The 21,231-nt window shown below is 35.2% G+C and overlaps 2 protein-coding genes across 2 annotated transcripts in view; one reads left to right on the forward strand and one right to left on the reverse strand.

Annotated features, from left to right (window-relative positions):
- The first annotated feature begins 2,173 nt into the window (after positions 1–2,173).
- LOC148851819 (E3 ubiquitin-protein ligase RGLG3-like) lies at positions 2,174–13,333 on the forward strand. Its single transcript, XM_088943174.1, has 12 exons — positions 2,174–2,299; positions 4,402–4,619; positions 6,473–6,557; positions 6,649–6,789; positions 6,878–6,991; positions 9,167–9,264; positions 9,348–9,427; positions 10,591–10,696; positions 11,870–11,997; positions 12,103–12,238; positions 12,329–12,385; positions 12,919–13,333. Exons 2-12 carry the CDS (start codon positions 4,437–4,439, stop codon positions 13,000–13,002), a joined length of 1,212 nt encoding a protein of 403 aa, XP_088799300.1. The 5' UTR covers positions 2,174–2,299; positions 4,402–4,436; the 3' UTR covers positions 13,003–13,333.
- Positions 13,334–14,491: 1,158 nt separating this feature from the next.
- LOC148851820 (DNA polymerase delta subunit 1) overlaps positions 14,492–21,231 on the reverse strand; it is a 37,616-nt gene continuing 30,876 nt past the window's right edge. The window contains exons 18-30 of the mRNA XM_088942913.1: positions 21,024–21,080; positions 20,747–20,834; positions 20,550–20,629; positions 18,914–19,027; positions 18,360–18,474; positions 18,109–18,281; positions 17,890–17,961; positions 17,177–17,251; positions 17,005–17,094; positions 16,752–16,912; positions 15,617–15,690; positions 15,418–15,505; positions 14,492–15,328 (exon numbers count right to left, since the gene is read on the reverse strand). Coding sequence (XP_088799039.1) covers positions 15,241–15,328; positions 15,418–15,505; positions 15,617–15,690; positions 16,752–16,912; positions 17,005–17,094; positions 17,177–17,251; positions 17,890–17,961; positions 18,109–18,281; positions 18,360–18,474; positions 18,914–19,027; positions 20,550–20,629; positions 20,747–20,834; positions 21,024–21,080 — 1,275 coding nt within the window. The 3' untranslated portion in view covers positions 14,492–15,240. The remainder of the gene's footprint in view (positions 15,329–15,417; positions 15,506–15,616; positions 15,691–16,751; positions 16,913–17,004; positions 17,095–17,176; positions 17,252–17,889; positions 17,962–18,108; positions 18,282–18,359; positions 18,475–18,913; positions 19,028–20,549; positions 20,630–20,746; positions 20,835–21,023; positions 21,081–21,231) is intronic.

The raw sequence follows: 21,231 nt of genomic DNA on the forward strand, positions 1-21,231 counted from the left end.
TTGTATAGCTTCTTGACCGATCAACACCCTTCTTAAAACTTTGACGAAAAGGCATAGAGTAAAAGAATGACTTTTATGATATCGGTTAATTGGCTATAATGTCATGTTTTTTCAGCATTATAGTCAAAATCTCACCAAAACCCAAGGGTGGTTTAAGTAATTTTACCCATGAAGAATATAACGAGAATCCGATGCCAAATTTTGACCAGACCTGACCGACGAACCCTCCACGAAAACCCGTTGGCCTTTGACCGGGTTTGGTTCACATATTGTCTCGAGTCTCGACCGACTTTAGCCTCCCTAAATTGCTCTATACTCAAGCACTCATGCCTCGATTGACAACTCGCGGTCTTATCAAAAAAACCCAAAAATAAAAAAAAAAAAAGCGTTCAACAGCCTGTGCTGTCCACATGGTTATCCCAGCGTAATAATTTAACCCATGTGAACGAAATCATTTTGGCTGTTTGGTAAAATCAGCTGAACTGTTTTAGAAGCTTCTACCAAGATTTAAAATTTTAATATGATATGTTTAATATGGGGAATATCCTATCGTATCTTTGAAAACATATAAAGGATATGTATGAAAATTGGACACTTCGTTTTTTTTCATGTGTATTGGACCCATATCGAGGGTGTATCGAGGTGTACCGATAGCGTATTGACAAAAACAATACGGTTAAAAACTAAAAAAAAAATTAAAGAAGAAAAGCAAGCTTTTTTTACCCAAAATAAACCTTCATTCACCCCCAAATGATTCTAAAACTCCAAACTTCATTCCTAAAGTGCTTGATTTGTAAAATTTTGCAAGAAACAAGTGTGAATCGTTAATTTTTAAAAAAAAAAATCAAATTTTGAAAAAAATATGGCCAAAATAGGTTGCTTTTTTCAATCTTTTATAATATCTTGTGATTTTTTTTCTTGAATGTTTAAATTTATGTTTAATATATTCACGTTTTTTTTTTTTTGTTATCAGTAGATTTATGGAAATTTCATGAAGATATTTGGGGAAATATGAATTAACAAAAAAATTGAAAATGTAATTTCTTTTCTACCTATAAAGACTAAATATTTTTAGATCTATGGATTTATCTATCATATCCATAGAGCAATTGAAATTTCTTCTTTAATTTTTTTTATATTTTTATAATTAAAAAATAAATAATAATTAATTATCTTTTATCATTTGATCACAACAGTTGAATATATTATAATTTTATGGATGATATTATATCCATAAACCAATTGAAATTTCTTCTTTAATAATTAGTTTTTTATTTTTCATTTTTAGAATTAAAAAATAAATAATAATAAATTATATTTTATCATTTGACAACAATGATTGAATATATCATAATTTTACGAATGATCTATCATATCCATAAAGCAATTGAAATTTCTTCTTTAATAACTATTTTTTGAACATATTATATAATATTTATTTTTTATAATTTTTGGAAATGAATAATAAATAATTATTAATTATATTTTCACATAGAAGTTGTGCCAATGCATGTTTTATGGTTGGATAGGAGAATTAGGTTTTTGTCATCCCATAAAACATTAAAACTTAAGAATTATAATTTATAAATTATAATTAAGTATAAGATTTTTAATAAAATTATAATCAGCTATAATATATTTCTTCATAAAACCATTAAAATATATTAATTTAAAATACATACACCTCAATAAGATCTTATATTTAATGTTGTTGATGTATTTTAATGATTTACTAAAATATTTATAGCATTTTCAAATGTATCCATGCATATTTTAGTTTTTCTAGGATACACTTGCATATTCAATCATATCCTTATACATCTCTAAAAATTGCCTTTCTCATGCACTTGACTTCTACACGTGAAACTTTGGCTAATTCAATTCTCATTTGTCTTTTCAATCAAAAATATTAAAAAATATTAAGTATAAATATTATTTTACCCTCATTCATTAATATCATTCATACATGCTCTCAAAACAAAACAGCTCAACGCTGTTTTTTTACGAACAGTCAGACCCGTACAACAGTAACGGCGCTAACTATATCAACTAACGTGTCAAGGAGAGAGAACCCTGTGGGCAGCACAGGCTGTCGAACATAAGTAGTCAAAAGTTTTTGCTGTCAAGTTGCGTGCATGTTTGATTCGCTGCGCAGCCAGAAAACGGCTCAAAGACAAACGTTAGGACGAATCAAACGTCAACGGCTCCCGAAAGTATTTAACTTTGCTGAATGGCACATAACCGGAAAGATAGGCTCGGAGAATAGCTATTTCATTTCTGCAAATTGAAATACGAGCAGGTAAGTTTTTTTTTCTATTTCTATGATTATTTTTAATCTAATGAAGCTCTATTAAGTTTCTTTTCATGGGTTCTCTTCGTTCATCTTACCTCCGTCAGTGTCTCTAAATTTGAGCTGTTTTGCTGCAATTTCATCCAGTTTGTTTTGGGTCTTCATTTTATGTTACCTTGGTTTTTCTCTCTCTCTCTGAAGTAAGATAATGGATTGGAGGGAACAAACCTCTTCTTTGTGTCTCGAACTGTTGGCGCCTCTTTGAACTTCTGGAGAAATTTAGATTTAACGTTTCTAGTGATTTTTTGTATTTTGTTTTATCTGCTGCTTTCCATTTGTTGATACATATTGTTCTGCTTGAACTTTATCTTGGGGATCAAACGTTTGCTGCAAATAACTATGAAATAAAATGAACATGGAGATGGATGTCATGGTTTCTTTAATATTAATGTAACACAGAGTCAAGACTTCTACGGTGGACCTGAAGGCTGTGAAAGAAAACTGGCCCCTTGTAGTTTGATTATGAGAGAAATCATATATGAAGAAAATTATGTTCTTCTTTGGAAACTTTGAAAGTGAACGTCTGTCTGATCCTCAAACTCTTTCAAGCTGGACTGTTCTGATTGACCATGTCAACTTTTTAGATCATGGCTTGGTTCACTTGGGTTTAAAATGATCATTTGCATTGTTTTGAATGGGAAGCAGCAGGCATGCAGAGCAGCAGATTACAAAAGCGCCAACTTTGTGCTATTTAAGTTTAGGATGCCAAATTAGTCTAACTTAATTTGGGATCATCACCTTCTGAAAGGCAGATTAATGCTGCTTTTGGTGTTAATTCTGTGATGATATGGTTGGAGTAGGTTAGAGATGCAGGGGTTTCAATTGTACGAGTACAAAATAAGAATACAAATACTGATGATGGATTTGTGAACTGTCAACCAGAGGAGGACTACAAGCAATTTTCAAGCTTCCCTTCCAAGCTATGTAAGCAAAAATGACTTCAACAAGGTGTCAGATACAGAATTTGCACTAAATTTTGAGTATCCGATAGGACATGCAACCCATTCTGACATATCGAAGTTACATAGACTCCAAAGTAGGATTTCCTCCACTTTTTCTTCTTTTGGCTGCCCTGTTTACCGTGCAGATATGTTGCTCAGCCATTGACCATTTTGATGTTCATGCAGACAAGCATTTGCCCAAGGACATGGAACCAAAGACTTTTTTCCTCTTAGAGATTGTTTTAAATTAAGTTCAATTGATGGGGCAGTTTAGTCCAAGTTGGATATATGAAATAAGATAATCAGGAGATGTTTGAAAACTTCAAGATGTAGGGGGGAAAAGGCTATTCTAGTGAAAAACCATTACCAAGGTTATTCCGGTGAAAGCAACATGAAATTTCCAAACATAGATAATAGCTTAATAAAAACAGGAACAGGTTAAATGAGGACTATGTACAACATTCTTTCAATTGTCAATGGTAACTTACCATCTCCTCCCCCCTTTTATCCTTGCAATGAAAGTTATCTTTTATCAAGAAAAAAAATGGTAATTTCCATTTTGATTTTATTTGGCAATGGTTCAAATTGAGAGCTGATTAACATAATGAAGATGCATAAAATTGAACATGGATGGGAAGGTGCTTTACTTCATAGAATTCCAACCATGTCTTACTATTCTTGTAACTTCACAATCCCTCATAAAAGAGTGAACAGGACCACAAAACTAAAGTTTGTAAAATGATGGAAATACCCTTAGACATAGCATTACACTTTTAAAACAAAAATACCCTCAACACTACTAACATAATCAATGAACAAAAACTTTGGCTTATACCTACAAGTCAAACCATTTTATTTATAGTTTTAAAATGTATTCTCATTTTCATCATATTACAATCTTTCTATCACAAGTTGGTCATTTCATTCCCCCAATCACATATCTTTATATAGGTACTCAAAAAGGAACCCTTTTGCATTATTTTGTATATTCATTCTAACACATGTCAACTTTTAATAATCCTTGAAGATGATTATATATTGAAGGTGATCCATAAGGTCTATTAGATATAGTTGTAGCATTAACTCTTCCTGATATGGTACTTTTTACAGGATTATTCTCGAAATAAGTTAGTATACCTATAGATATGGGGAACAAAGAATCATCGGATTACTCTTCACATGATGAAATACCATGGAGTCCAGTTTATGCAGGGAGTTCAGAGGATCCTTACTATAGGAATGCACCGCAGTCCTCATACAAGGACCCTTACTATGGGAATGCACCACAAGCCTCATATATTCCTGATAATTTTAGCTCTCTAGACCAGGTGCTTATCATGACTTATTCCTTTAGATTTCATTTTCTAATCCCTTTTATTGAAGCTTATGGACTATTTAAAGTTTGTAATCATTGTTAATATTGATGTTAGAGGTGTCCAATCATTTTTTTATCTTTACTGGCCCATCAAAAAAATTGGAATCATAAATCATTCAAAAGAAAGAGAACAACACAGGGTGAGGAAAAATAAGAAATCATAAAGACTAGTTCATATATCAATGGTATTTCCTTTCCAAATTGTATTTGAAAATTTTTGTTTTCAAAATATGCCTGCATTTAGCAGAAGTTAAGAGTATGTTAGTTATATCAAGACTCCTATTATTTATTCAGGTTTAGAATCATATTAAATACACTTGCTTTTATGACACAGATATTGAGGATAAATAAGAATTCAAAAGGCAAACATCAATAGAAAACTATGTTAACATCCCAACCTTCAAGGAATAATTCATATAAAGCTGTCAATGGTATTTCCTTCTAGTGATCTGATATAGTAGGGTTTTTGATTAATTCATGTTATTTGTTAGGTGTAGGAGGTTACACATCCCTTTTACTCATATCGAATAATCAACATTCTTTCAATAATTATATCAGTAATATACCCTGCATTTAGGGGTCATTACTTGGTTTGATGGTAAAAAAAAAAAAAAAAACTTTGGGCTGTCAAGCATGAGAACACAAGTTTGAGTCTGAGAGCAGTCACCTTGTGCAAAAAAAATGCCAAAGGTTAGGACTGTATCCAAGTCCACCCCTCCCAAGAGTCCAAGACCCCAGATAGCTGGGACCAACATTGGTAATGGACTAACCCTGTGATTTAATCCCTGTGTTCCATTCTGTCATTGGATACAGGAGGTAGAGAGCTGCAATAATACGTCAAATCCACAGTCCACACAAAGCTGGTAAATTGCTAATCGATAAGCTTATTAACCTTGTACAGCAACCAATGAAAAAATACAGTTATACAGCAATATGATACATCAAATACATAAAATACAAATAAAACCATTTACTCTGATCATATATTGGTTCACATAACATAAAGCGAGATTAATATCAGATCACTAGAAGAGGAACAAGCAACAAAGAACATGGAGAAAAACTGGTCTTTCCACCCTTTGAAATCCAGCATTTATAGAGAAAACATTTATATCTTTAGTCATTTATTTTTATTTAGGGGCCATAAGGCTATTGCTTGGTTTAATGGTAGAATCTCAAGCTGACAAGCATGAGAACATGGCTTCAAGCCCGAGTTCAACAACTTTGTGCAAAAAAAAAAAGGGCCAAAAATTAGGTCCCTGTCCAGTCCACCCCAAAAACCCCAAAATTTGGGTTGTCATTGGGTCAGATGCAGATCAATCCAGCCACATCTGAATCTCATCCGATTGATGAACATTGAAATCCAAATCTTATCAGGTCTAAGGATCTCAGATCAGATTTGGATTTAATCCAAGTCTTCTTTATATTTATCAAAAATAAAGAATAAACTAAATAATTGAGCAATGCTAATTACTTTTTAATTTATAATAAATTTATATAAATATGAAATATTGAATTTATTATTATAAATATTACTTATTATAAAATGTAATCAGATTGGATGGGGTTAAATCTGCATCCAGTCTTGTTATGTAAATGGATCATTGGAATATGAAATAATCTGATGTAGGATTGGGTTTCAGACTTTCAGAGTCCATTGACAGTGCTAATTCAATTAACTCTTCTGGAAAGTTCATTTCTCTTAATGTTAGCTTCCAGATTTTCATTATGTTCTATTATGCTGCATGTGGTAATTGTGCTTCAGATTACAAGGACAAAAACTGATGTGATACTTGCATTTCCCAGGTTATTTCCGCATTAAGAGAAGCTGGTCTTGAATCATCCAACTTAATCCTTGGTATTGACTTTACAAAGAGCAATGAATGGACAGGTAATATGTGACACATTTGCTTTTGTTCTACACTAATATTGTTGTTCATTACTAAATCTCCTTACTTATGAAAAACTTTCAACGGTTGTAGGTAAGCATTCATTCAACAGGAAAAGTCTCCATGCAATCGGTGACACCCCCAACCCATATGAGCAAGCTATATCTATAATAGGGCATACATTGTCTTCATTCGATGACGACAATTTGATACCCTGTTTTGGATTTGGTGATGGTTAGTTTTCTTTTATGGTTGAACTTAACTAAGAACACATTATGATTTTTCATAGAGATGGTTATCTAATTATTTTTTCCCTTTGCAGCATCAACACATGATCAATATGTTTTTAGCTTCTTCTCTGATCATCAATATTGTAATGGTTTCAAGGAGGCTCTTGCACGATATAGAGAGATTGTGCCTCACCTAAGATTGTCAGGTTTGTAATATTGTCCTCCATTTTTTCCTTGTGCTTCCTATCTTTGAAACTTCATTCTAGAAGCCGAATGCATCTAAAGATATAACAATGATAAAATATGAGCATTGCTCTTGGTGACTATATTTGGACCTGCCTTTCATTCCTTTCATGTTTTCTAATTTGAGGTAGCATGATCGTGGCATGGGAATTCTTATCTGCTAATATGTACTAATATGTACATTCCAACATTCCTGGCTGGTTTCATGCAATGCAAAGCTTGAATATGAGAAGACAAAAGAAATGGTCACCCCTTGTTATTTAACTGAAAATGACCAGACAAGTTGACAATGCAAACAATTACAAAAGGCCATTAGAGAAATATCCAAGTGAGGCTTCAGTTCATCTGTCATAGAGATGCCAAATAATTTGCAGTTTTATTAACTCTATGCAAAAGCAATAATATGCATTGCCTTTACATCAATATTTACTAAATATTTGGTCAAATCCTACAATAGACTCTAATTTCAAACTTTGACCTGCAAATGAAGAAATATGTGTTGTGATCTCGCTAAAATAACTGAGATATCCATGTTTTGGTTTCTATGTTTAGATGGGTTTGATCAAATCCATACAAGTAATAGATGACCAAGAGGAGTTTTTCTTTGTTTACTTGATAGTATATCTCATGACATAAAACATCATATATAGAGTATTTTGTAGTTGACCAGAAAACAGGATCATTAAAAGTTATGTTTAATTTTCATACATTCAACTAAATCTGGCTACAAGAATAACAGTGGTTCATTATAAAAATTTGAGTAAATCTTCTAGTTGTTTAATTGTTTTTCTTTTTTCCCTTAATTTTAGTGGGTCTGTATTTGTTTGCATACTTTTGTTTTAAGAAAATGTGCAGAAGATAGTTTGAATTAAAATTTACAAGTCAACCGTCAACTTACTAACATCCACTCAAATGAGCTGGATTTCAAAAGCACTTCGGTAAAACTGACCTCTCTTTCGTTAAACAGAATGCTAACTTTATCTAACTAATGTCTGAACCAAAATTAATGAAGCTTTACAAGAAAGTACCAGACTCTTGAGCAAGTCAAACCATGGAGTCCAGTGATCAAACATCTAACTTTGATCATTGACCACATGTCAATAGTCCATGGAATCCAGCAACTTTACTGTGGCATGATGAAGGCCTACCCGAATTTCAGCTCAATCCAGTGACTGGATTGGGAGAAATTGGCCTCAAAATTTCTGCTCAGAAGTTGGACCATTTCTTTGAACGGTCCTCTCTTCTAACTTCCTTTTAATTTTCTTCTTTTGGGATTTAGTTCTGAATCCATCTGCATTTAAAACAAAAATACCAGCACAAGCCAGATCAAAATGTGTTGAAGTAGACCTTGCCACATGAACCAAACCAAACAAGAGTAAGACCAGGACCCAAAACACCAAGACATTATCTCCTCAGTGTGTTGAAGTAGACTTACAGTAGTTTAAGAATAGATTAGCGGCCGATAGCTAGCCACCTGAGATGACATGGCATAATTCTAGAAAACCCTCTTTATAAATATGATATATAGAATACAAATAAAATGAGCGTAAGGGATCTGAGGGGGATCCAAGAGACCCAACTCATTCTCTCTCTCTCTATCCCTCGCTCACTAACTTTCTATTTTCCTCCACCTCCTCTTCTCTCTCTCCTCCACTGAACTTCAACTTCTAGGATTACAAAACTGGAGAACTACAATGGTCTGATTCCTCACTGTAAGGTACATAGTGCAGCCCCTCCAATCCAACCTATTTCCTCCCCACCCCTTTTGGTTCACTCATCATCACCGCTTCCTCGGATTTTCAGAGAACCCTGACCACTGCCACTCCGTGTTCTCAACAGTGACTCAGTGAGGACCGGATTCAATCCCAAAATGGTAGGAACAAAAAACACCAACTTTACCAGATGAGCTAGTTGGCACCCTTGCAAGACCTTAATATTTCAGCCAATCATATGAATATATGAATCACATCACTTGATATTTTGCATATGAAGGTTTCCTTATGGTACAAAACTTCATGCTATCCTCAATGCTTACATGCTTTGCAGTCCATTGCAGGTGAATTTCACTTTGGGATCCCAAAAGATGCATGTATTGATACAATTGTGATTATTTTCTTATCAAGTAATTTAATGTGCAGGACCAACCTCATTTGCACCAATCATTGACGCATCAATAGATATTGTGGAAAGAAGTAATTGGCAATATCATGTCCTTGTCATTATTGCTGATGGACAGGTTTGTAGATCCCTCTATGTCATGAAAATTCTTTAAGTCTACAAATTGTTAATAAAATGTCCTCTTTTTTACATTGTACACAGGTTACGAGGAGTCCTGATATACCACCTGGAAGATTTAGTCCACAAGAACAAGCAACTATCAATTCTATTGTTGCTGCTAGGTAATGCATTCTCGTTAGGGCTGTTCATGGGACCAATCAAACTGACCAAACCAACTAACCCAATCCAACCTGACCCGAGCTGATCAGTTTTCAAGCATTTCCAGTCAGTTTCGGTTCCTAAAATAGGATAACCCAAGAGATCAGGTCGAAGTCCAGCTATGTTTAGATAATAATTATTGACTAAAATAGCTATTGCCTTTTAATGCAATGGAAGAAGTGGAAACGTCTTTCACGTCTCCTATAGCTCATGGCCCGTAAGTTGTGTCTCTCTCTCATGCCTCATGTCCCAGGTCCATATTCCCAATATCCCATTAATCCATTATAGTATTTTGACAATGGACTTTCCTACCTTTTCCTAGTTTCCAAAATAGAGTGATACAACTTTTGATGCTCTAGTCTAGAGACCAGAGTTTACTCCTTTCCAAGTCTCTAACGTGAACAAGGAATCAAAAAGAAAACTCAAAAAAAGAAAAAGAACTCTCTATTTTCTAATCTCCTTTGTCTTGTAGTCTATTCCAATATTTCTCTTATCAGTTATCTCTTCATCCTCCAAGAGGAATCACACTTGCAGAACTATTCCGGATTTCTAATCATGCAAGTATAAAACCTATAAGTTCAAGGCTGGGCTACAAGCATTCAAGAGTTCGTACCTGGTTTGAAGTCTCTAATCTCTATCCATATATTTATGTGTTTTTCTGTTTTTTTTTTATTATTTTTGCTCCCTCTAATCTCTGTTGTCTATTGATTTGAATAAGTTTAAAAGAAAACTTGTTAAACAAGAGAACTCTCCTTATGTTTCTATTCTTGATTAGATGCCTTGTCAAGGATGAAAGAGCTCCCCTTTATGTTTCTATTGTTGGTCTTTGCCTAACAAGCAAAAAGTATATCTGAGATATGTCTGAATTTTCTTTTATGGTGAGGGAAGATGGCTATGGCTGACCACCTGACCAAACCGAACCAAAAACTGATTCATCATGTTTGGGTTGGTTTTCAAGAAAGTTTGGTTGGTTTTGGGTGGTGTAATCTTCAACCCAAGCAGGTTGGTTCGGTTGAGTAGATTTCATGTAACCAAATCGAACTGGCCCGTGGACAGCCCTAATTCTGATTTGGTCAAATTGCATCAAAAACTATTTTCTTTTTCCTGACACATGAATTTGAAACAGCCACTATCCTCTGTCAATTATTTTGGTTGGAGTTGGTGATGGACCATGGAATGCAATGCAACAATTTGATGATAACATTCCTCACAGGGCATTTGATAACTTCCAGGTGCTTATATTATGATAGCAATAAATTCAATATATATTTTCAAGTAAGACCTGACTTGCATATTACTATTCAAGAGCTTTTGCATCTTTTATTCATAAACTTCATTGTATTACCCAGTCCAGTTATCTACTTTTTGAAGTGTGAGTTTCTCTACTCTATTTATCAGTTTAGCATGTACATGTATCTTTCATTTTTTTATGATAAATAAAATAATATTTTATTTAGAGAAACAAAAAAAAGTTACAAAGCAAAGGATAGAGCGTTGACATAGCACAAAAATCCCAAATTTTAACATATGCAAAGAAAATACATAAAAGGAAATTGTGTTGATTTCATGCATTTATCTTTCTCATCTATCATTCTCTATTATTAGTGTCAACCATAATTTGGTTTCTTGTTCTGCATAGATGGTTTCCATACAGGATCTCTTTACATTGCTTTTGTGTTAGAATGTATTGAAACTTAATGATAAAAGATGGAACATCCCAAACACTTGCAAGTGAAAAGAATAAATTATACGTAGGGGTGTAGGTTGCTGGTTGGATTGCCCAAATTAAAGAATTTCGGCTACATCAGGATTGATTCTGGGCTCAGCTTCATCAGAATTTCAGCCAATGTTTTCATTTTTGAAACCCTGTAACTTAAAGGTTGGTTTTTATAGAAAATTTTCTAAATAATGTCGTATAGACAAAGAAGAAAGGTTGACATAAGGGCATTGACTTCTGTCTAAAACTAGGATAGAGACATATTAGTGTCGTTAACCCCAGAGGGAGGTTCTGTATTTGCCACAGGGATTTGTTGGTAAAGTAGCACCATAGTACTCACTTATTGGTGCAAAACATGTACATATTACATGAAAGCAGAATGTTACCTTTTCAAGGAAAGACACCACCACCACCATCATTTTCATTATCCTGCCTTGTTCTGCAGCATCAATACTTTTCCTCCATTCCTCTCTAAGGACATATCTTCTGATAAATATCTAGCTAAAGAATCTGTTTTCAATATCTAAACCAGGTTGTTATTGGTTTTCTCCTTGGTCTCTTAGTTCAACTCATTGAGTCATCTCATTTTATAATTTAACATGGACAAACCATGTCAATCTACATTAATCACCATTTTGCTTTATAAGCATGGATTATCTTATAATTGTCCAATTAATTTCCTATGCAGTTTGTTAATTTCACGAAGATCATGTCTGAGAACAAGGATATGTCAAAGAAAGAAACCGATTTTGCACTTGCTGCACTCATGGAAATTCCATTTCAGTACAGAGCCACACAACACCTCAAGATTATGGAGTAAGGCTAGAAACACTATCTATATACCTGCTCAGTTTTTATCTGCAAGTTTCCAAGTTTTTGATTTGGAGATTGCTAAGCCCTAGCCTAATCTTGGTCATGCAGAGGTGAGAAATTAGGAATGCCTGATAAAAGACCCCTTCCTCCTCCACCGGAAGTGATTGATCATGATAATGCAGCAAAAACATACAGACACACAACAAGCTTCCAACCAGTTGAGGAGGCAACCCCGACAGAACAGGTAACTTTAGTTTCTCATGTTTAATTTATCACATAGCAACTTAATCTCTCTAAACATGATTTTGACCATATTTTGATGCATTTGTTCAAGGTTTGCCCTATATGCTTGACAAATCCAAAGAACATGGCGTTTGGATGTGGTCATCTGGTAAGCAATTCCCTAAGATCTTCTTATAGCATGTTAATGTCAAAATATAGTTAATTATATAGAATCATACATATGAGAATGCAAAATGTGCATACATGGGAAACCATCTTATCACTCGCACCATATCCATGTGCTCACACACCTCTCATCGATCTAGGCCTTGAGTTAGATGGTTTAGCCATTAATCTTATCATTCCCCAAAAATGACTATGGCCAGAACATCCTACACATCCCATTTGCCACTATTTGGGTAGACCAAAGCTCTTAAGACGCTTTATGAAAGGGCCTATTTATTGAATTGAATAATTTGAGTTTTCCAGTTACCACATTTACTCTGATCTTTCCATGGCATGTCTTGGATAAACTGAGGTGAAATCTGCTAAAGAGCCGAGTGAGAAACAAAATGAGTGACAACTCCAAATCAGTTCAATTAACCAGTAGTTGTGCAAAAGCATATGCAAGAAAAATAGACAATTGTACACTTGCATTTGTGATTATCCTGCCATCTGACACAATTGTACCATGTTCTTTAGACTTGCAAGGATTGTGGTGCAAGTTTGTCATCATGCCCCATTTGTCGTCAGCCAATAACAACACGCCTGAGATTGTATTCGTGAGAAGATGACTTCCTCACCTGGCTGGGAATTGTATTTTCTGGTTGCAGAAATGAAACAGAAGAACGAGTTCTAACATTCTTTATAAGTTCATATATCATTGAAATTTTGATAATCTGTGTAAATAATCCCTAGTTTTGTTCACTTTCGGTGTCAAATGTACTTAACAAATGATCTTGGGTGTGACAGCAAGATCAAGGGTATCATATTTATTTATTACCCAAAAAAAGTGTATCATATGTGTATAAGTACCTGAATTCAACAGGATTTATAACTCTGGAATCTTTACATCAATGCCATAATGGTTATAATTTTTTTATTTAAATTGCTAAAAGATTGACCAATTATGATGTATATTCTCCCACTTGGGAAGTAGGATTTAGGCATAAGATTCAGCTTCTGGATATATGCTGGGAACCTCGTATCAATGATCAAGCACAAATTGGCAAGGTTGTTGATTATGAAATGAAGTTTGTCAGTCCTCAAATGACGTTTCTGAGATTTGGTATTTGTAATTTGGTATAAATTATAATGTTTCACCTTCACTGTAAGTCAAATTACTTCACCTCTGAAGGGACCGTTTTTCGCAAGCCGCCTTCTGAAAGATCCAATCAAATGCAAATCGTTCATGTACCTACATCTACTTGGCTACACCGAGTCGCAAATTTAGAAGAATACAGAAAATATGCAATTCTTATCATCACTTGTTACCGGAGGGTTGTAACTTGTAACTACATCAACGGAATAGAGCACTTTACCCTGAATTACCATGGTTTTCAAAACCGGACTGGACCAGACAGTCGGATTGGAAAAACCAGGAATTGGTAAGGCGATTGGTTCCATTTACCCCAGAATCATTATTTTTCCAAAAAATGTTGATTTGGTCAACAAACCATTAACCCAGGTGTTCAAACCGTCCAATGATTTTGGCCTTTTTTTTTTGTCAAAACGGATCATTCATTCAATTTGAACAGTCATACCATTTGACCCAGGAACTAGACCCGACTGATTCATTGTCCAGTTCAATTTTAAAGCCCTTGTAAATTACTATTAAGAAAAATGAGACAGGTTTTTGGGTATACCATGAATATTTCAGTTACTCAAGGTTTTTAAAACCAAACCAGACAACAAACTGATCAAAGATCTAGTTCCCAAGTCAAACAGTCCAATCATTCAAACCAAATGGATGGCCCATAGTGCTGCTGCCCCCAGCTCGCTCTATCCACGGGGTGGGGACAGATTTGGGATCTAGAAGCTGATACCAACCCGATTCATTGGCATCCCTAATAATTGTCAGTTGTACTTGTAACCTCCCCTCCCATTTTGTGAACTTAAGAAAATATTGCGTCCACAGCGTCCATGGAGATAATAAGGCACTTGAAACAAAGATTTAATCCAATGCACTTTGAATGTTTGGAAGAGCAAAGGAAGAGAAGGCTAAGGAAACAATAAATGTTGGATTTGGTAACGAGGCAAAGAAAAATAAAGAATATGGTTAATGAACTCGACCACACATAATTAATTAGTAGATAAAGCAGGTGTCATGTCATGTCCAATTTACACTACTACATCTTTCAATAAAAAGCATTACATTACAAGAAATAAAATCGAAGCTTAGCGGACAGTTTCTCTTTCAACCATGTTCGTTTCGGATGCAGTCCACCTTGGCTCTGTATAAGGTATCTCAAGTCAAAGCCCTTCTCTAAAATTTTATCCTGTAGAAGTTTCAAAAATATGGTTAGAATAAAGTCGCTACTTCCTTTTGACGTGACAAGGGGCCCCATAGGGATGAAAAGGAGATGATGTGGCCAACACAGGAACCTTTGCCGTCACAAGAGCTGTTACGTGGTAATATCAGGAACAGCAAGTCGGTTTTTGAAACTTATTGCTGTAAATTGAAACAAGCAGCAATGAGTCAACGTTCCCAAGCAAAACCAAGCTCAATGAGGAACCAACCAATCAGTGAAACAATGTCATAAGCGTCACTTCATTTTCCTCTGAAGTGAATCAAGGATTTGAAGCTGTCAGTTCGAGACCCTTTACAAAAGAGCCAGATGATACCAAAAGAATGTGCATGGTACTCAACAGAATTGGCACAATTCTGAAGCATTCCACCAATGCCGGTCATCTCTGCTTCCAATATGTGCAGTTAGAAGGATCCTTGTTGAAATGCAAGTCAGGAAGGATTGCATCTTAGAAAATCATTACAGAAGAAAACAAGTGTATCATTTCCGGTAACTCTCAAAATTTCCAGCGATCTAACTGCAGCTTGGCTTCAGCCATGTCCTTCTGTGCCTTCTTCCGCCGATAAAATATTGGGCAATCACGACTGGGAGGAAAAAAGAAAGAAGAAATAGCACCCATTACACAATCCAAAATACAGAAATCATTTGCAAAGGGTTGGAGAATAAGGAAAACCTTGTACAGAGTACATCCTGGTGAAGAGAACCTTGGCACTCCTGGCATTGTGTCCACAGACTCCCAAACAGTATCTCAAGTTCCCGCACTGTATAATCATTCCACAAAACATTTTCACATGAGAAGAACTCAAGGTTCCAGCATTCTTGAATGTGATTTTGATTACACTTTACTAATTTAGGAGGTTGCAAGTGCTTACCATTAGCAACCGTTTTGCAATATAGCTCAGCTTCTCTTCCCTTGCAGTGTGAACAGAGAGTTTGATCTTCATTACTGTTTCAGAGAAAACAATGGCATAATTTTCATTATTATACCCTTAAACTGGATGTGCATAGAGCTTGAAGTGCATGAGTTGCTTTGTGGAAAAGAACATTCAAGACCCTGCTTGTAGCAAACCAAATTGAGATGAACTTAATCTCTGTAAATTAATCTAGAACAATGAAAATGCAAGTTTTCATGGCCAAAGCATCCTGCTTGTTTTACTTGCGTCTATTCCAAACTCAACAAAGCATTATCCCTTATATGGATTAAGCTGCTCAACCTCTTTCACCATTGCACTCTATCAAGGTTTATATCCATTGCACTTGTGCTTTTAAATGATAAAATCAGCACTCAAGGAGCAATTGTCTTGCTTACTTTTGGGCTTTCAATGCAGAATTAGAAGGAAAATGAGCAGGACCAAATTGATAAAAAAAAATGGATTCAGTCATCTACTGTTTGGAACGACTGAAAGCAAGAATTGATAGTGTATTAGTCCACTGAACTAACCATTATATAGCTCCTAAACAGTGTTTTAAAAGGCGTGGGAGGAGTATACCTAGAGGCGTGCCTCCAGGTGAGGTGCTCCCAAAACGCCCTGAGGCATATGCCAGAGGCACTGACACCTCTGAGGCATATGCTTCAGGTGCAAGAGGTGTATGCCTCATGCGCTTTTTGCATGAGGCGTACACCTCATGCACATCTTATATAAAAAGACAAAAAAAAACGAAAAAAATAAGAAAAAGGAAAGGAAAAGAAAGGGAAGGGAAGGGAAAGAAAAAGAAAGAAGAAAAAAAAATGAAAATGAAAGGGAAGGGAAGAAATGCATCTTTTTTCTTCTTCGTATAAAAGATTTTTATTAAAAATAAAGAAAAAATGAGATTCCCCCTTCCTCCTAACCTCCTTCCTCTTAAGGAGGCTTACAACTCCTTGTGTTCGGGAGGCTTAGGTCTCTTGCATTCTGAACTATGCCTCACACCTCTAGGTAGTGGAATGCCTCGCGTCACGCCTCCGCATTTTAAAACATTGCTCCTAAACATACAACAAAATAATAATAAAATAAAATGGAAATATACCTGATTAGAGCTTTGCATCCCAAGCAACTGAGCTGCTTCTTAGCAAATTTCATTATACCACTGTTTGAAGGAGTTGAAATGTAGACAGATCTTGTATGATTGCCATGGAAGAGTTCCTTGCTCGCATTCTTTAGTATGGGATCAAATATCCTCAAAAGTGGCTGCCACATGAACATTACAAGAACAGCACAATGAAAGAGGGGAAAAAAAGCTAAGAAACAAGTAACAAGAAAAATATCATACTAAAACTAACCTTGCTAATTTGGTTTTCAAGGTAATATTGGGGATCTATTGGTATGTTATTCTCTAGCACATATATGGGATCCTCTGACCTTTCATAAGCCTGTTTGTCATCAACTTTGATCAGCACAACATTTTAAAAGAGATCAATCACATCTTGAACAATATAATTACCTAAAAATTACCTTTGCACCTTTAGCAGCTTTAATAATGACATATGGTACACGATCACCAACATCTGGAGCAGTTGCAGCATCTCGCTATTCATTACAACACCCATGGAAACAAAAAGAGGCAGTTAAGTAATGCATCCAAATGCAATAGAGCATGAGATTCCTTGAGCACATGAAGCATAATAAATGAATATTTCCCCAAGTTCTCTAGATCTAATAAATGCAAATATTTATCAGACACAAATAATTGATACTTCAAGGTTTCAGTCAGTCAAGTGTGTCAGTTTTGTGAGTGATATGAAGCACAAAGAAACAAGTCACATGTCCATGCCAAATGGTCTGAAATACCCTTATATGTATACAGATATATGGACATGCAGACTGGAAATGGTGAACGACTTTCCACTTCCTAACATACAGGGCATGGATATAGTAATATAGGTACAGGTATCCCATTTGATATTCTTATCATGCTGTAACTTTTTAAACCAGGTAACAAGTGTAAATGCTTATATCTTGTCAAGTATAATTGAACTTCTAATGTTTTGTCTTAGCGCTACATAATTTAGCTGTCCATGCAGTATTCAGAGTTGTATCTATTGAATCCAACATGCGTGCTAGTGCTATACATGTACATGTGTCTAAGCACCATGGCATTCATAAGATGTGGTTGATAAGTTTGAACACTCGACAAGCAAATCATATAATATAGACAGTAAACCAACCTTGCGCATTCGTTCAGCAAGTTCAACATGTGCTGCCTTCACTGCATAATCATCCCCTGTCTTTGTCAGGCCCTGTCATGTGGGATAATTTAGTTCAAGATCAAGGTCATCAAGAATAACCTTTATAATATAATAATCAGTATTTAAGTTAGAAAGCCCCATGGTGACAGAAAAAGCACTCTTTAACATCCATACTTGATCTGAAAGATGTTTTCTCACCTTAGTTATAACTAGAAGCGACAAATCCATGCGGTTCATTAGAAGATCTGAAATGGTATTCTTGACATACTGGACTGCACCAGGAATATCCCGGTCAATTAAGATTTTGTGGAGACATTCATTCACCAGGTTTTTTACTAGGAGACAATTGTCCCTTCTAACTGTTTCAATGCCTGTCATTGATAATAAATAAGTTAAAAAACAAGGTTAGCAGAAAAGAAGCAAAGTATAATAAAGGGGATGGCATTCACCTTTCGTGTCCATCTTGTCAAATTTATCAGGATTTGTCCAAAATAGCCCAGCATATCTCTTCTTGCTAATAAGTAGATATGGATAGTAAACCTTTTCAAACTCTAGTTTGATGGGCTTCAGAAGAAATACATAAATTGACCTACCATTAGTCATGAAGATCAACAATATAATAAAAAGGCTTAAAACAAAGGTACATAAATGGAAGGAAGCAGAATTAGATTGGCATTAAAACAAACAAAAGATTATTGATGTTTTTCTCGTATTTATAAAGTTCATTGATCATTAGAACCAACCAAAAGATCAATCAATCAAAATATGTGGAGGTTCATGCAAAGCATCATAATTTCTGAATTTAAAATAGGCCTAAATAGCTGCAACAGTATAGTCTCAATCTACAATTGCAGGACATTAAACATTACAAAGGTTCTATTCTACAACCAATGATTTGGTCATAAATGCAACTGACAAGACACAAATAAGAACCAAAACATAATTACAATAAAATCAAACAAGAAAAACAAGGTACAGTGGAAAACTAAAACTCCATACAAACCTTAATGAAAGTGCCACTTATGTAGTCAGCAGCTTCTCTTCCCAACTGCATTGCTTCTTCTACGGTAGGCACACCAAATTGTACCATAACTGAATCAGTGTCACCATAAATAACCTGATGCCATAAAGTAATTACTTCCAATCAGAGAATAAAAATCAAGAACAACCAAAACTTCCAATGCTACTGACATGTCAAAGCACTTCAAAAGGACATACGAAACATCCTAATCAAAGGCACCAAGTGATGAAAAGATAGCAAATTTAATTTCTTTTATTAAACTCATAACCTAAAGGCATTTAAAATTTGGGAAAAATTTATTAAAGGTCTCATTTAGATTTGAGGCCATCAACTGTCCAAAAATCACCCTACAGATAAGCTGCTCAAAGATAGTCTCTTGCCCATGCAGCAATCCTCATGGAAGTGCCTGGAAATAGTTTAACCCAAGGAAACCATTGTTCTATCTAATAATAGTTAGTGTTATTAAAACTGCCAAAAGAAATCCATCCTATCTAAGTATTGACATATGGGGGTATTTGGGTAATTTTACTGTTTTTTATTCAGTAACTATTCTCATTAACGGAGCATTACTGTTTTCTTTTTTTTTTTTGGAAAGGGAACGTAAAATTGTGTTGATATTATCAAAAAGTAGACTAATATGAAAGTTCACTGTACATAAAACAAAGTATCTGTACAAATGAATTCCTTTAAGGCCTCCCAAAAAAGTCAACAGCCAAAAAGAACTAGACAAAGGTTAGTAGAAAGTGATTTTATTAAAATTTGGAATGAAGAAATGATCAGGACAACTTTTTAGCCCACTTCGCTACTCCAGATTACAAAGATGCCCAAAACAGTTCTTGCTTCATAGCACTTGTTTAGCTAGGGTGTCAGCTAAACCATTTGCACTCCTAACCCATTTAAATTCAGCCACTATTTCTTTTGCAATTGCTTCCACTTCCTTTAGAATGTGCTTTAGGGACCAAGGAATACCCCTATTGGAATTAGCCCAGGAAATTACTACTTGTGAATCTCTTTACACGTCAATCACCCTAAATCCAAACTGCTTAGCTAATCTGAGGCCTTGAAATAAAGCCATCAGTTCTGCCTTCAAAGAATTTCCGAAGCCAATTGGTCCTGAGAAAGAGCTCCTATCAAAGTTCAGTTTTACTTTGTTGGTTTCCACTTCATCCTGATTCTGTCCTTTGATAGGAGCTATTGTGACTAAATATTCTACATATACGAATAGCACAAGCAGCATTCTTCATTCTCCACACCTCAGCACCTAGGCAACACCAACAAAAGCTTTTACCAGACACTTACCTGGACCACGATGCAGCTACAAGTCCTCAAACTTTGCCTGGAAACTTGTTACCCTTTTGGCTCCCTGGGTGGCATATGTTTTACCAACAAAAGACCATTCTACTGAAGCATCAATGGATTTTTAAATGAATTTTCCATGAAATGCAGCCCTGACCAATTACATACCTGGATTGACTAGAAAACTCATGCACATGCATTTCAACCCAAGGTTGCTGCATCTAGTTTTTATATATCCTTCCCCTTTTCAGTGTGGTGTCCTACTGAAATAAAACTACAATATGTTTGTAGCCCAAGTAAAAATAAAACTACAATAACACACCTCAGCATTATGTTTGTAGCCCCCAAGTGTAGTGAATTTCTCCTCAACAAGCTTCTTTGTGTGTTCAATCATTTGCCGGCCTTTGCAAAAAGAAAGTCAAGATAATAAAATCAATTAGAAACCAAGTTAAGCTAGCTTTATAATGGACCAACAGGGAGAAGGAAAAAAAGTGACAGTATGAAGGTTAATCAAACTACCGTAGCTAGTCACACTAGATGATATCTCAAGACAAGGTAACTGGCCAACAGTAGCTCCTGTAAACCCATATACAGAATTGGCGCTTACCTGACAAAACAGTAGAGAACCCAATGATCTTAAAATTTTGGAAGGGGAAATGTACAATTCTCTTCCATTCAAGACCAATATGCAGAATCCGCACTTACCGGATAAAAAGCCTAAAATGCTGGGAAAACACAGACAAGCATGTGCACAAGGGCATAAAAACAATAACAAATTTGAAGTCACAAACATTACCTTCAGAGCCAGCTGGCGACCATCAAGCACAGCCTTTTCAAAGGGATCCTTTGCTTCCTATAGCAGAATAAACTTATGATTAGTGAAAGTATGTGTTGCATAATTAGCTTTACCACAAGGCTTATCATTAATGACAATTGATAACTATAAACCATGCTCCGTACGATCTAGAAACACGTTAAAATCTAATTAGCATTTTATAGACACA

The sequence above is a fragment of the Nelumbo lutea genome, chromosome 5 (genome assembly GCF_056320005.1).
Source record: "Nelumbo lutea isolate HS-2025 chromosome 5, American lotus-T2T, whole genome shotgun sequence".
In the NCBI taxonomy this organism is placed as follows: Eukaryota; Viridiplantae; Streptophyta; class Magnoliopsida; order Proteales; family Nelumbonaceae; genus Nelumbo; species Nelumbo lutea.